Raw genomic sequence first — 16,422 nt, 5'->3', positions numbered from 1 at the left:
GGTCTGACTTCAGGACTGGGTTTATTAATGGGGGCCCTCCTAACCCCCAGTTCCATCAGTTGCTTTTGAAAATATTCTCAAAGTATGCCTTGCCTACTTCAGATACAGATATAGACTGACAGGGCTTTTTTTCAGCAGGAACACGGGGGAACGGAGTTCCAGAACCTCTTGAAAATGGTCACATGGCTGGTGGCCCCGCCCCCTAATCTCCAGACAGAGGGGAGTTGAGATTGCCCTCCTGCGGAGGGCAATCTCAACTCCCCTCTGTCTGGAGATCAGGGGGCGGGGCCACCAGCCATGTGATGATTTTCTCCGAGGGCAACCCACTAAGTTCCACCACCTCTTTTCCCAGAAAAAACACCCTGTAGACTGATGTCTATACAGTAATACTGAATGTAAGAATTTATGAAGTGCCTCGTGGGTAGGGCTGCTAGACTTCCTGCTATGGTGGTCTACTTGCCTGCTGACACTCTGAGCAGTAGCAGGTGGGGGGAAAAGTTGGTGTTGTCTGCACCGCTACATCACTTCTCATGAAAACCGAAAGTGACATAGGGTAGATCTAGGTTTTTGCCACAGAGTTACTGGCTACTCTTAGAGTTACCCTGTGTCACTTCTGCTTTTCTCCCCAATGTGACATAGTGGCACAGAAGATGTCACACACATCCCACGTCCACACCCATGACCCTCCCACTAGTTGCTAGGCAAGGCCGGTAACAAGATCTACCTAGCTGATAATATTATGTTTTATTTGTTTTAAATATTATTTACGTGCATCTGTATTTTACATGCTTTTTAATGTCTCTAGTGTTTTAATGTTTGTTTTAATGTGTTATTGTTCACCACTCGGGGACCGTGAATTGGGCAGAAAGGCAGCATTGAATTCTTAAAAATAAAATAAATAAATAATAAATAATTTGCAAAGATTCCCAGCAGCCAGCAACTGCTAGGGTGCCCATAAGAAATTGGGCAGGTAGTGTATCACACGGTGCAATCCTAAACAAGTATACCACAAGTAAATACTATTACGTTCAACGAGGCTTACTCAATAACAGAATTTATGCACAAACTAAATAATCTGTCGTTCAGGACCTCAGATTATGAAGCTCCTCAAAATATACAAACATTACTGAATTTCAAGTTTTACAGGTTTTGGTAATGCACTTAGGGACTCAGGGCCAGACTACAACATAGATGTGACTTGCGGTCGTACATAGGATTGGTGAACTCACCAATCAGGGACTTCAGTTGCCCCTACTGTGTTATGGGAGGATTCATATAAAGACACACTAAGGGATGTGGGGACCAGACTGCATGGCGTTTTATGGACTTGAGTTGAATGAGTGAGGGCTTCTGGGGAAAGCTTTGCACTCAGCGAAATGCATCACCATCTAAAGTGCTCTGTTGCTCATTGCAGCTCTGGGACACTGCGCAGGTGTCCCACCTCAGCCACCATTCAAAACTCTTTGCATATAGTCCCACAAAACATATGCAGGCAGTCCCCAAGCATCAGTTCCCCTCCTCCCAGACCAGTCTGTTCCCAAAGCCTGTGGCTTGGGGCAGCATGAGAATTCCTTACTTTGCATAAGCTTTGTTTGCCATCAGCAGCACTGGCACACAGGCAGACCTTATCAGCTGTGTGAGAGTCTCACTGTGTGCAGAAACAGAGGGGGATGGTGGTTGGGTTGCAAGTCTGCACTCTGCTGGTTCCCGTCCCATGACTGGCATGAGCTCAGCAGGTGGCCCGGGGTGAGCCACTCTCTCAGCCCAGCTCCCCAGCTGTATTGTGGGAATAATAACACTGACTTTGTTCACTGCTCTGAGTGGGCGCTGTCTAGAAGAGTGCTATCTGGGTACAGTTGTTGTTTTCCATATATGAAAATTTAAAATTCTTAGCCAAGAGGACAGAGCTGCTGTATAGCATAGTGGTTAAGTGGTTGGGCTGCGAATCAGCACTCTGTTGGTACAAATCCCACTACTGCCACGAGCTCAACAGGTGGTCTTGGGCAAGCCACTCCTCTCAGCCCCAGCTCCCCCAGCTGTATTGTGAAGATAATAACAACCCTGACTTTGTTCACCTCTCTGAATAGGGCACTAATCTGTCTAGAAGAGCAGTATATAAGAGCAGGTATTATTGTTGTTGTTGTTGTTGTTCAAATTAATCCAAAACACAATCAACAATAAGCAGAGGTCACATGTTATTATTGATTGGCCTCGCTAAGCTGATACAGGTTTCCGCCAGAGTCCTAAGTATCAACCAGATACCAGCGTAATATATACGCTGTTCTAAGTAGTGCTGTCTTTTGCAGTTCTGTAGGTGTTATGTCAGAAAGCTGCGGTTTTTCCATAAGAATTGCAAAGTTTTTCAAGATGGTTCCAAGTGCCCTGATGACAATGGGGACTACTGTTGCATTCTTCTTCCATAGTCGGATGGTTTCTATTGCCAGATCTCTATATTTAATCATTTTTTCTTGTCCTTTTTCTTCGACTCTGGCATCCCCAGGAATTGCAGTGTTGATTATCCAGACTTTTCAATTTCCCATGACTGTTATGTCTGGTGTATTATGTTCAAAGTGCCAATCAGTTTGAATCCTGAAATCCCACAAGATCTTGACTTGTTCGTTTTCTAGCACCTTTTCCACCTGATGTTCCCATGAATTCTTTGATACTAGCAAGCAGGGTTCGCGCCAACGTGCGCTCCCGCGCTATAGCGCAGGCATTGTCACAACTCAGCGCAGAGCTTAGAAGCCCCAGCGCACGGCAGGCACCGGGCACTGGAGGAGGAGCCACAGCAGGCGCCCATGCAGCCTTTCCTAGGCCCCTCGCCGGGCTCTGGAGGAGGAGCTACAGCAGGCGCCCGCGCAACCTTTCCCGGCCCGTCGCCAGGCTTGGGGGAAAGAGCTATGGCAGGCACCCACGCGGCCTTTCCCCAGCCTCTCGCCGGGCTCTGCAGAGGAGCCATGGTGGGCACCCATGCAGCCTTTCCCCAGACCCTCGCTGGGCTCTGGAGGAGGCACCACAGCAGGCGCCTGCATGGCCTTTCCCCAGCCCCTCACCAGGCTCTGGAGGGCGCCCACGTGGCCTTCCCCCAGCCCCTTGCCGGGCTCTGGAAGAAGAGCCATGGCGGGCACCCGCGCGGCCTTTTTCCGGCCCCTCACCGGGCTCTGGGGGAAGAGCCGCAGCAGGCGCCCGCACGACCTTTCCCAGGCCCTTTGCTGGGTATGGAAGAGGAGCCACAGTGGGCATCCGCAAGGCCACAAAGACTTTCATGGCAAGGAAAATTGATGACAGAGCTAGGGTCTGAATTTGGAAATTTTACACGGGCTGGTACAACAGGATGTCCTCTAGTTAAATTACTCCATGGGGAGTGGGGCGCTGAGGCCTCAGTTTTACCAGTATTTTTGTACATCAGTGGCATTCTGCTTATATCTTCAGGGGAGAATAGATCATTCCAGTACAGTGTAATAAAACAGAATGGCAAGCAAGGAGAAGGCAGGACTTCAGTGCTGACTTTCTGCTTTATGACTTGATTTCATTTCAAAGATTCCATGACCATAACTCACAAAGAGAAGAGGAAAGAGTTTTAAAGCCATGAAGCCTCTAGGGTGACTAAAGGCCAGTTCTAGGCTGTTCCAATGAGCAGCTCTCAGCTGGAAGCTAAATAGGTGCTCCCCCTGCAACTTCAGCCAGCTTTCTTCTTCTTTCTGCAGACCTGGCCACAGAAGAGACAGGAAATGCCAATCGACAGAGCAGAGGTAGAGGGAGGGATGACTGCACATCACATTCTGTTTAGGATTTGCTTGTGGGCAAAGAGGAACCCTTACTGAAGCTCATCTGCCTGATGTTGCCCAAAATGTAAAGAAAACTCTGGCAATACACTGATGCCTGTGGAAAGAAATAGTGTCTGAGCCATTCGCAGGCATGCTTCACAACACCTTTTTATATAAAACATAGAAGGGAACAGCCAGAGAGTGAGTGCACTGCGGGGCTGGATGATGCACAATTCTTCTTCTCCGTAGATCCAGAGGAGTTAGCTGGGTTAATCTGTAGTTGCAAAATAGTAAAGAGTCCAGTAGCATCTTTAAGACTAACCCACTTTATTGAGGTAAAAGCTTTTGAGAACCACATGCCTAAGTGGGTGTCATCAGCATATTGATGGCACCCAGTACCAATGCCTCAGGCAACCTAAATCAAAAGTCTTTTAATCAAATGGATTCTGGTTTTTGGAAAGGCGCGCTCACAACTTGCAAGTTGCTGCTCACAAATTGGATTTCTGGCTCACAACACTGCACCGCTTAGAGGGAACATTGCAATGACCAATATATCAGCTTTGTGACACTGTCATGTCTAGCTTTGTAGTCCATCTGTGCAATTCTGCTGCATTCAGAGATAAGGTGAGACACAGTTTCATCTTCTTCCTGGCAAAGTCGACATTTTGGATTTTCACTGATTTTCTGAATTTTGGCTTTCATAACATTCGTTTGCAATGCTTGTTCTTGTGCTGCGAAGATCAGACCGTCAGTTTCTTTCTTGATTGTACCCATCTTCAACCATATCCAAGTTAGGCTGTTATCACTTTTTCCTTAAATATTTTTTAGATGTTGCCCATGTAAGGGTTTGTTCTTCCAGCCATTTAATTTATTCTCAAACTGTTTCTTCTTGTATTCAGCCTTTGTTTCGGTTGTTTTTAACATGTTCTCTGTTTTCACAGCCTGAAGTAATTTTTCTGTACTTCTACTGATGTAATCATTCAGGCCTCTCTTTTCTTCTTCCACTACCTGATGTACTTGTAACAGTCCTCTTCCACCATTTTTTTGTGGTAGATATAGCCTGTCAACATCACTTTTTGGGTGTAAAGAGTGATGCATGTTCATTAGTTTTCGTGTTTTTCAATCCAATTTTTCTAAATTGCTTTGTGTCCAATCTGTTATTCCAGCTGGATATCTGATTACTGGAACTGCCCATGTATTTATGGCCTTGATTGGATTTCCACCATTTAATTTTGACTTCAGAATTTTTCGTACTCTCTTGATATATTCTTTCTGAGTCAGTTCTTTTACTTTCACATGCAGGATGTTATCTAATTCTAATATTCCAAGATATTTATAATTTTCATTGTTTGATAATGATTTCATAATGTCGCCATTTTCAACTTTTATTCCATCAATATTTTTTACTTTTCCTTGCTGTACAGAGTCCTGCACATTTGTCTAAGCCAAATTTCATTTGAATATCATCACTGTACATTTTCACTGTATTAAGCAATGATTTAAGTTCAGAGACACTCTTTGCATACAATTTCAAATCATCCATTTTTCAAAATAGTTCCCAGTGCCCCGATGACAATGGGGACTACTGTTGTATTCTTTATCCATAGGTGGTTTCTGTTGCCAGATCTCTATATTTAATCATTTTTTCTTGTTCTTTTTCTTCGACTCTTGCATTCCCTGGAATTGCAATGCCTATTATCCAAAACAAAGGGATGGTGCCAGTAGGGCAGCTGATCAGGACTGCAAATAGAAGCTGTCAGGCACCAAAGGGGCGAGCATTGGAGAAAGTTGTGCTTTGGCTTCCTAAAAAGTCTCTTTCCTTCTCAACTTTTGTTCCAGTGAACCTTGAATGGAGTCTAAAGTGTCCCAGCATCAAGGGGGGTTGACAAAAGCTGACAAACATTTTCTGGGGTCTGCAGCGTTAGGCATCCACTGAAGCGCCTGATGATTTGCAAGTCAAATGAAACAGGACGCAACATATTTGGGCCAGTCAGTCTTTCTCTTTTTGTAATGGTGGCACTCTCTCCTCTGCAAGGGAGAATGTGCACAGCAAGTTTGTCATGACCTTGAGTTATGAGTCCCACAAGTGCAGGAAATGAGGACTTTGATAAAGCAGACAATTTGTGGGCCAGTAGTGTCACACCTGCCCTGCCCTGGATAGCCCAAGTGAGCCTGATCTCGTCAGCTCTCAGAAGCTAAGCAAGGTTGGCCTTGGTTAATAATTGGATGGGAGACCTCCAACGAAGACCAGGGTCGCAGAGGCAGGCAATGGCAAACCACCTCTGTTAGTCTCTTGCCATGGAAATCCCACCAGGGGTCACCGTAAGTCAGCTGTGACTTCAGGGCACTCTCCACCACCACCAGGGCCACGCCTATGGGAAAAGCTCTGCCACTGAGCCACAGCTGCTCCACTCTTTGGCTTATTCCTGCACCCTTGAGATGAAATCAGCAACTGACTTCTGCCCGAAAGCAGGCAGCCTGTTACTGGATCCTTGCGCTGCTGGAGTTGTGTTGCAAAGCATGACATCCCTGCTGGTCTTGAATGCCCCCTCCTGCTGAGCTCCCTTAGCAGCAAGACAGGACGGCTCCCTCCTCCCTGTCTGAACCATTAGTGCACTTGTATTTTCTTTCCCCTTAAGGACACTGCTTATTCCTGTGCCAGGGCAAACAATAGGCTATCTCCTTTTATTAGCTTTTCTGGCCTCCTCCTCTGTTTGCCAAGATCGGATGACTTGGACTCAAACAGGAAGTAGCTCAATTAAAATCCTGGAATGGATTAACTCAGTTGACAGCCTCCTGCCACGTCCTGTTTAGTTTTGCACTTCGGTTTCTCAGCGGGGTGCACAGAAGGAAACCCAAATCCTAGGGAGATAATGTGTTTTAATCCCCTGCTGGTTTTGCAAGGGGCATTGCGTGTCTGCTTCCTCTGGATCCACAGTTTGGAGTAGTGGTTAAGAGCGCAGGGCTCTAATCTGGAGAACCAGGTTTGATTCCTCGCTCCTCCACTTGAAGCCAGCTGGGTGACCTTGGGTCAGTCACAGCTCTCTCAGAGCTGTCTCAACCCCACCCACCTCATAGGGTGTTTTGTTGTGGAGATAATAATGACATACTTTGTAAATCACTCTGAGTGGCTGTTAAGTCATCCTGAAGGGCAGTATATAAATTGAATGTTGTTGTTGTTGTTGTTATGATTATCTCTTAGGGTACAATAGTGTTGTCCTTCTGAGAACCATCACAATCATGAAGCATTATTTATTGACTTAAAAGTATCTGGGAGGTCCAAGGCAATATGCAGAGGGGTCAGATTAAACCATTCTGGCTACAAGTTTTTCTGGGCCTTCATCATCATTCCCTTCACCAGGGCTTTTTTTCAGGGGGAACGTTGGGGAACGGAGTTCCGGAACCTCTTGAAAATGGTCGCGTGGCTGGTGGCCCCGCCCCCTGATCTCCCTACAGAGGGGAGTTTAGATTGCCTTCCGCGCCGCTGAGCTTTCTCATGCTCCTATTAGCTCTATCCGTACCTTTGTCACAACAGAAACAGCTGACTGTCAAGATTTTGCAGCTAAAACCTACTGAGCATGCTCATGTGATAGAGTGCTGTTTCATACATGGAGACTTGTCAGTGTTGCAGAAACTGCAGTGCTATAAGAAGGAGGCTTCACAATGTTGCTACCGGCTCCGGACTGGTTGGGAGGGGAGCCTGGAGAAAGTCTTCCACTGCCTCCAAGAAGTTCTCTCATTGTGGAACCTGACTCAGCACCTCCAGTCAGGGGCAGGCCCTCTACTAGGTAACCAGCACAGTACTGACACAGAGGATCGGACCCCAGTCACTTCCTTCTTAGAACAGACAAGGTCCTCCCCATCACAGATATCTACACGAATTAGAAGTGCCTGGCCAAGCCTGGCAACTGGCAGGAGGGTCAGAGGTGAGGATATGGGGAGGATGCGACATGGCCGATGTCACTACATCAATTCCAGGGAAAACCCAGAAGTGATGTAGAGTAGCTCTAGGAACTGCCAGAAACTCTATGGTAAAACTGGAGAGTTTCTGGTAATTCCTAGAGCTACCCTAGTCACTTCCATGTTTTCCCCAAAAGTGACATCAGTGACATGGTGGGGGTTTTTATTTTTCTCCCTCTGCCACTCCAAGTGGGGAAAGTGGGCTGCCAGGGGGAGACCTGTCATAGCGGAAGGCATGGCAGCCTTAACATGGATGCATTCTGCTAACTGTGGCGCTCTCCTCCGGGTTCTTATGATGGGGGGAGTCTCATGCTGAGGGGAAATGGCAGCATTAGTGACTTGCTGCTAATCCCATCCCTGGGAGTCTGTGGAGGGCAGGATTTACCCAAGTGACCTCCATCAATACTGCAACATCACTTTCAACTGCGTAGCTGGAAGCAATTTCACCCTGCCACAGGACGCTCTAGGATTCACTTGTAACTCTGTGGGTGCAGTGACACTGTGGCATCAATGAATGCTATTGAGTTCCCTCCATTTTCTTCCTGCCACCCTGTGGGGGGGCGATGGAGAACCAAGGTGATTGGCAGGATCTTGCCCTCCAAAGTGAGCAACCTGGCCAGCCTAGCTGGGGATCATAGGACTGGCATGGAGAAAAAGCCATGTGAGAGTTGGGCGAGAAAGAGTTGGGAAGCTGGTTGGATCTACCTTGTTCTTTTTTGGACAAAGAGGATGGTGGAAGCTCACAATTGTGCCAAGCATTGCTCAAGTCTGCCTTTTGCTCAACAACGTGCATTTAATTTCACAGGTTTAGCACTAGTATTAATCATGCGACAAGCATTTTCTTATGCAGAAGTAAAGCTCGGCAATCATCAATATTTGTTTTCTAATTTGATGTTATTGACTCTTTAACAGATGGAACAATTGAGCATGCCCAAGAGGAACTGGAAGGGATGTTTTTGTCCTCCGAAGGAACCGCCGTGCCCTCCCCTGAATCGGAAGAAGAAAGGTAATTATTAACATAGGAGAACAATGGAAGTGGAACACTTTGCCATAGGAGTGCCATGGCCAAAGAAGCGACTCGGTGTGGTGCATTGATGTTAAGAGCTGTGCAGCTCCACGGGCCGAGGTGGCACTTTGGACAGGAGCGTAAGCAACAGGTGCGTCCCCGTCCCAAGAATCTTCCCATGGAAATTTAGGTCAGGGTAGTAGTGGTAGAAGGGAGCACTGGGTTCGATCCTACAAGCTTCCGACACTGACCCAACCAGCACCTGTAGACTCCATCCTTAAAGAAACTACAAGGAAACCTCCCCTGCATATGGAACCTCCGTATGCAGAGGCAGTAAACCTGTGAATACCAGTTCTATGAAGCAACATCAGCAGCAGGCCTTGGTCTTTCAGTCTTTGGTTAGTCCTCACGATCACGAGCAACTATTTGGCCATTGTATGAAACGATGCTGGAGTAGATGGCCTATTGGGCTGGTCCTCCAGGACTCCCCATCATAAGCTTTTTAGTGGGCAAGAGGAGCCTTCCCTCCCCCTTTTTCCAGAAAATCTGGTAGGATCCACGAGGACTGGAGAGGGAGAGTCAAGATGACCAAGAGAGAAACAGTGTGGTATAGAGGTTAGAGTATCAGACTGGTAGGCCCGCACTCAAATCCCCATTCATCCAAGAAGCCCACTGAGTGACTTGGGCCAGTCACCCTCTCAGCCTAACCTACCTCACAGGGTTGTTGTGGGGATGAAATGGAGGGGAGGAGGACCTATGTTAGCCACCTTTTGTTCTTCCGAGGATAAAACTGTGCTAGATAGAAAGCAAATGAATTTTATGTATTTACTTGTTTACTTCACTGAGTTCTCATGGGGACTCAAAGCAGCTTACGTCATTCTCCTCCTCTGTTTTATCCTCACAACAGCCCTGTGAGGTAGGTTAGGCTGAAGGATGAGCCAGGCTCGAGGTCACCCAGTGAGCTTCCACGGCAGAACGGGGATTCTCCCAGATGCTAGTCCAGCACTGTAACCACTACCCCATGGTGGTCTCTGACTGAAGCAATACTTACTTAAACAGGAAGAGAACAAGAGAGGTCGCCCCCCAGAGGTGTTCTGGGAGGAGATTCCAGAAAAGGTGCTGCAAAAGATAATGGGCAGAGTTGCTTGACAGAGCAGGGGACATTTTAGGTGGCTCAAGGGAATTGACGTGGAGCAACAACAATATGCATAGCGGTTAAGTGGTTGGCTTGCAAATCAGCACTCGTCTGGTTGGAATCCCACTACTGCCATGAGCTCATCAGGTGGCCTTGAGTAAGCTGCTCCTCCAAGCCCCAGCTCCCTAGCTGCATTCTGGAGATAATCATAACACTGACTTGGTTCACCTCTCTGAGTGGGGCACTAACCTGTCTAGAAGAGCAGTATGTAAGTGCAGTTAATATAAGGGCAGAGAGACAGAAGGTGGGGGTGGAACGGGGGATAAAGCTATGGAGAGGTTTGGGCTGGATGTGGAGGAAAAGCCAGAGGAAGATTTAGGAAAGAGGAGGGTTTCCTGGTGTGAACAGGAAGAGGAGCGGTGCATAGTAGCTATGTAAGAGAAACGCTCTTTAGCCAAAAGCACCGTGCCAATTCAAACTCAGGTAGCTAGAAATGTTTTTTTTATTTTATTTTATTTTTTTATTGAAAATTTCCAATTATTTACACGAAGGAGCGATGCAAAGTAATATTCTTGTATAACTTGATTATACATCCGACTTAATAACTAATGTAAGTTTCATGATATGGTATACTTGGTTGTCAGGTTCAGCCTGTCATATACATCTTTCCATCTGTCTATAAAGGTTTTGTTATTTTCTAAATTCATAATTGAGGTAAGTCTGTCCATTTCTATACAATATAACAGCTTCAGCTAGAAATGTTTTTCAAATCCTTCTGTGGAAATAGCCTTCTCCTCTAAGTAAATGACTGTTAATAGCCCAGGGCAGAAGTACTTAAATTAGGTAAAGTCAGTGTGACAAAGAAGGACTAGGATCGTGGTGGATTGATAAACATGAGAGCAGCCATATTGGATCAAACCAAAGGTCCGTTTAGTGTTCCATGTAATCATTATGACTAAAAGCCGTTGATAGACCTTTCCTCTGTGAATCTGTCTTAATCCCCTTTTCCAGCCATCAGAGTTATGCATTGTCTAAAGAACCACTTTATTAGGTCGGTCCTGGATCTACTCATGGTTCCTTGTGGACAGAGTTTGTGCACTTCCAGCATATTCACACACAGACTTTGTGCATAAGGAACCATCAACTCCTGCAGACGGCTGGCCCAGAAAGTATGGTCTTAGTTCTCAGTTCGTCTGTTGACTGTAGCTCATTTAAGAATATCTACACAGGACTAACACATTTATCAAATCAACATTTTTCCTGATTGGACTCTGCAAAAAGTCTAGGGATTTTTGCTTGGTCCCCCCCCCCCCCCAGATAAGAATACTAATTAATGATCCGTTTCAAGATTGTTTTTGGACTGTTTAGACAGCATATGACTCCACAGTATGAAATTTTGCAGCCCACCATAGAGGAGCAGCATTTATTTATTTATTTATTTATTTATTTATTTATTTATTTATTTATTTATAGTCTGCCTTTCTCACTGAGACTCAACGTGGATTACATAGTGTGAGATTAGTACAATCAGTGGCAAGGACAAGGGCAGGCATTTCCATACAGTGTCAAGAACATTTCCATAAACAATGTCTTAGGGTAAATGAATACAAGTTTACAAAGACATAGTATTAGCAAGGATCCAATATGGTGCTGAAGAATTGCTGAAACAGAACATAATCAGTTCTAGGACTGACATTAAACAACATGATAAATGCAATTTATGCAAATTGCAATAAATGCAATTTGTTTCATAAAGATCAGATCGACAGAACGAACATACTAGAAAGAACAAAAATAACTTTCTGGCCTTGCATTCCACTTTCTAGTGCAAATATTAAGACACAATAATGTTCAATTCAGCAAGTATTGCAGAACGCCATGCCACAATCCACTTCAAAGAGGGTCAGGACATGCAGCTGTTGATAAAATGCTGTAGTATATGCTGTATACAGGTAGTATACAGGAGTACATATTTAAAGCAACAGATAATATGCAAAGCAACATAATGGTGAAATCTATGGTTCCTAGCTCATTAGCAAAACATTTGGGACCCCTTTTCTACAATACCACCCTCTTAGATGAGAAAATGGCCTTTTTGAATAATTCAGTTTTGCATTGTTTGCGGAAAGCCAGGAGGATGGGGGCTCTCGTGACCTCCTTAGGCAGGTCGTTGCATAGGGTAGGGGCCACCACAGAGAAAGCCCGTGTACAGGCTGCTGTTCATTTCGCCCATGTGCAGGCTGGCACTTGCAAGCTCATGTAACAGTTTTCTGGACAACTCCCCACTGTTAGCTTGAGCACTGCAAAATGCAGAAGGAGATGCAGCACCCTTCATGGAGGATACCAGGAGGCAGGGGCATCGGTCTGCTACCTTAGCACAGCGATGGCATATAGTAGCTGTGGCTAGCAGTGCCCTGAGGAGGTTCACGTGGCCTGCACCAGAGACGGCCAGCCAATCAGCAGCTGCTCACATGCACAGCTGGAGTCTGAGGGCCAAGCTACAAGTGACGCCTGACACAGGTTGGACACTTGTCAGCTTCCTTCAAGTTTTGATGGGAAATGTAGGCGTCCTGGTCTTGCAGCTTGGCTCCGACTGCTGTCCCATGGACTTTTCAACTGTCACTTGTCCAACAGTCCGCCAAGCTGCCTACATTTCCCATCAAAACTTGAGGGAAGCTGACAAGTGTCCAACCTGTGTCAGGCGTCACTTGTAGTTTGGCCCTGAGAACAATCCTGGTGCCTCTGGCACCACCTGGTACCCTCTTGTAAGGGAACTTTGGCGGTAGCTGGAGCCTTCCAATGAAGCATCACACCAGTTGCCTCCCTCTAAAAATAAATCTTGCCAATTTTCCTATCATTTGAACTCCCTCCTTAATTCTTGCCATGGAATTGCTTTAGAACCCTCAGGGCCACCGAGAGAACTATTCATCCATTGAAAGATCCTTCAGCAGCCACACACAGACCCATACTCATGGCCACGTTTGGTTATGTAGAAGCAGGGCTTTTTTTCAGCGGGAACGCAGGGGAACGGCGTTCTGGAACCTCTTGAAAATGGTCACAGGGCTGGTGGCCCCGCCCCCTGGTCTCCAGACAGAGGGGAGCTGAGAATGCCCTCCGAGGCAATCTCAACTCCCCTCTGTCTGGAGCTCAGGGGGGCGGGGCCAACAGCCCTGTGACCATTTTCTCCCAGGGCAACCCACCGAGTTCCACCACCTCTTTTCCCAGAAAAAAAGCCCTGTGTAGAAGCCTCAGATCAACCATGAAAAATGCTTCTGACAATCCTTTCCCTGTCTGGTTGACTGCAAAGGAAAAAATCTTTCTGAGCAAGAGGCAAACAAGGCAGTTAATCATTAAGCACATGGCAACCGATAGATGCACGGCAGCCTTTGAATGCACTTGGCCAAACAGTTAATGTAATCATGTAACGACCTTTTGTTTTAGCGGGCTCCTTTTCACCAGTGAACATTGGCAGAAAAATGGAACATTTTGCAATCCAGTAGGCCACTGGAGAAATGTTTGGGTCCTACTAGTTGTTATAATATAGAGTGTTTTTAAAAATTATTCTACAAGAAAAGCGACACAGACAATTAAAACATCTGCAGCAAGAATGAGGAGAAGGAGGTTAAAACCAGGAACATCAGGCAATATTTGCACCAGGGCTTTTTTTCAGTGGGAACGCAGGGGAACGGTGTTCCGGAACCTCTTGAAAATGGTCACATGGCTGGTGGCCCCGCCCCCTGATCTCCAGACAGAGGGGAGTTGAGATTGTCCTCCGCGCCGCCTAGCGGCGCGGAGGGCAATCTCAACTCCCCTCTGTCTGGAGATCAGGGGGCGGGGCCACCAGCCATGTGACCATTTTCTCCGAGGGCAACCCCCTGAGTTCCACCACCTCTTTTCCCAGGAAAAAAAGCCCTGATTTGCACCAAAAGATATCTCCCATGACTTCTTGGAATCTGTGGCTTTTGGTCAAATGCTGTTCCATTTCTGCAGATCACAGGAACCAACTTTGGATTCTGCAGAAGGATATCAAATGAAGCCCAAGCCCAGACTGAGGCTATCTACCCTGCCATCTACTGAAAAGGTAGTGTCCAACGAAAGTAATAATAATAAAAACATTTGATTTATATACTGCCCTTCAGGACAACTTAATACCCACTCAGAGCGGTTTACAAAGTGTGGTGTTATTATCCTCACGACAATTACCCTGTGAGGTGGGTGGGGCTGAGAGAGCTCTGAGAGAGCTCTGAGAGAGCTGTGACTGACCCAAGGTCACTCAGCTGGTTTCAAGTGGAGGAGCGGGGATTCAAAACCCATCAAACTCAATTACATGTTGGATAGAAATTAAATAATGATTAAAAGGGAGGCTTGAAGGTACAAGGGGCGTTAACTGGTTATGTAGTGGCTTTCTGTGTTCATGGATTGGTGGATATATGTCTTGTACACAAATCTGCTTTAGAATTCTTTGTTGTTGTTGTTGTTGTAATCTCTTTCCCCATTATAGAAATCTAATAAAAATAATTTACAAAAAAACCCACCTCAATTACATGTTGGCAGGACACCGCTTGACCTACTGAGGGTTACACCAGTGGAATCCCCACCGTTTTCTTAATTTATGATTTTCTTAAGAGAGAAGAGAAACAGGGAAAAGCAGAGAGGAAAAGTGGGTCCAGGCAAGTGATCCAGGTGCATTTTAGTCCGTGTATTTTGCAAGGAAACATCTGCCGCTTCTCCCCCACCCCAAGGCTTGTTGCTTGGCCACTGTATTAAAGCCTAGCAAAGGGAAGACGTTCCGCTTTTGACAAAAACAAAGTAATATTTTTCCCTTCTCAGAGATCCAACCGCGAAGATGTTTCTCCAGCAGACAGCGGTGTTGCTGTAAGTCCATTCCTGGCCACAAGAAACAGCTCAGAAGGATATGGAAAAGGTGGGCTTTGGGGGTACTTCTGAAATAACATTTTTCTCCATAAGAATGCTTCCAAGTGTGTATCTATAGAAGAAAGGACCTAAAGAGGATGGGTGCAGATGGAGTGAGCATTTTGCGAGCACTGAGGGCAGGTGGAGGCCAGCCCTGCAACACAAATGTACATTTCCTCTCATTCTTCTTCCTAACCAAACAATTCTGCGGGTTTTCGGTGCTCTTCAAGTTGAATCAGGGAAACATTAATGCCTCTTCCCCGAAAGCAGAAGGTGGCTGATTTGACATGTACGTGGAAGGCTATTGCAGGGAGCTTTGGGCAAGCTTTTTGAATTTTTTCCCCTGTTAGTTGAAAAATAAAAGCATAATCCTAGTGTATGGCTTTGAAAGTGTGCACAACATTACCCCCTCACACACACACTTGGTGCAAACGGTAGCATGTCTCCTTATATCTATAGCAATAGCTACATGAAACACCACAGCCTGGCTCATCTCCACTCTGCCAAGCAAATTCCCTTCTTAAATTCAATGGGCAGAACTGCCAAACACATTTGTTTCCACAGGATATCTGTGGGCTGCTATGTAGACGGGGGAGAATCGGTTAGCAGGTCAGCCAGCCTCACCCTCCCTGCCCCCAGAGATTCTCCCCTGCAAGTACCCCCTCCCCCGGGGCATTTTCCATTCCTCCTGGCATCTTCGAATATTGACTGGGGGAGCTGCAAAAACCAAAAGTGGTCCAGAGCGGCATTGGCAGGGCAGCAGGCAGAGCACTCTAGAATCATAGAGTTGGACGGGGCCTTACAGACTATCTCGTTCAATCCCCTGCCCGGCGCAGGGACAGCCTTATCCAGCCCACTGACTCTCCCTGGCAAGAGGCCGCATTGTGTAGCGGCTCGAGTGTCAGACTAGGATCTTGGAGACCCGGGTTCAAATCCTCACTCTGCCATGGAAGCTCGCTGGGTAACCTTGGCCCAGTCACTCTTTTTCAGCCTAACCTTCCCCACAGGGTAAAGACAACATGGAGAAAGGTGAGTTATAAATTAAATAAATAAATACTCACTCACCCACAGTATTCTTATTATAAAGCAATTATGGTTGGGAACTCCAAGTTTCCTTTACAATGATCCCAAGAGACTAATGTAAGAGAGCTGAACATGTGTCCACCAAAAAGGTGTGCAGCTTTTAATTAGCATTGTTCATCTAATTAAACACACCTTCATCAATTAATCACATTAGTGTATGAGTGATAATTTGCACAGGAGCAAAAAGGATTTTTTTTCTGATGATACTGTGGTCATCTTAAAAGAGACATTCTCTGTTGCATGTATGAGAAAAGGAATTCTTCTACTAAAGGCCAAACTAGACGTTACATCTGCCATGATGTGCAGGGCTTCTCTGACCCCTTTCAGAGTCAAATATGATGCTGGGGAACCCCAATCCAACTTGTGGCAGATGTAGTATCTTGATGGGGCACTGCTAACAGCCACTTGAATGGTGAGGAGCCTGGGTGTGGTCTTGGATGCCTCCTTGTCTATGGAGGCCTAGATCATGGCAGTTGCCAGATCGGTGTTTTACTATCTTTGCCAGATCAGGCAGCTTGCCCAATACCTCTCACCCCGGGACCTTGCAACAGTGATCC

At 46.2% G+C, this 16,422-nt stretch overlaps 1 protein-coding gene across 2 annotated transcripts in view; it reads left to right on the top strand.

Annotated features, from left to right (window-relative positions):
• LOC129341244 (synaptotagmin-like protein 2) overlaps positions 1 to 16,422 on the top strand; it is an 82,889-nt gene that overhangs the window by 34,063 nt on the left and 32,404 nt on the right. For both annotated transcript variants that reach the window (XM_054996347.1, XM_054996349.1), the window contains exons 4-6: positions 8,640 to 8,733; positions 13,859 to 13,949; positions 14,699 to 14,792. In XM_054996347.1, the coding sequence (XP_054852322.1) occupies positions 8,640 to 8,733; positions 13,859 to 13,949; positions 14,699 to 14,792 (279 nt within the window). The remainder of the gene's footprint in view (positions 1 to 8,639; positions 8,734 to 13,858; positions 13,950 to 14,698; positions 14,793 to 16,422) is intronic.

The sequence above is a fragment of the Eublepharis macularius genome, chromosome 13, assembly GCF_028583425.1.
Source record: "Eublepharis macularius isolate TG4126 chromosome 13, MPM_Emac_v1.0, whole genome shotgun sequence".
NCBI lineage: Eukaryota > Metazoa > Chordata > Lepidosauria > Squamata > Eublepharidae > Eublepharis > Eublepharis macularius.
The sequence above is the reverse complement of the archived record's forward strand: the minus strand, read 5'-3'. Positions and strand labels throughout refer to the sequence as shown.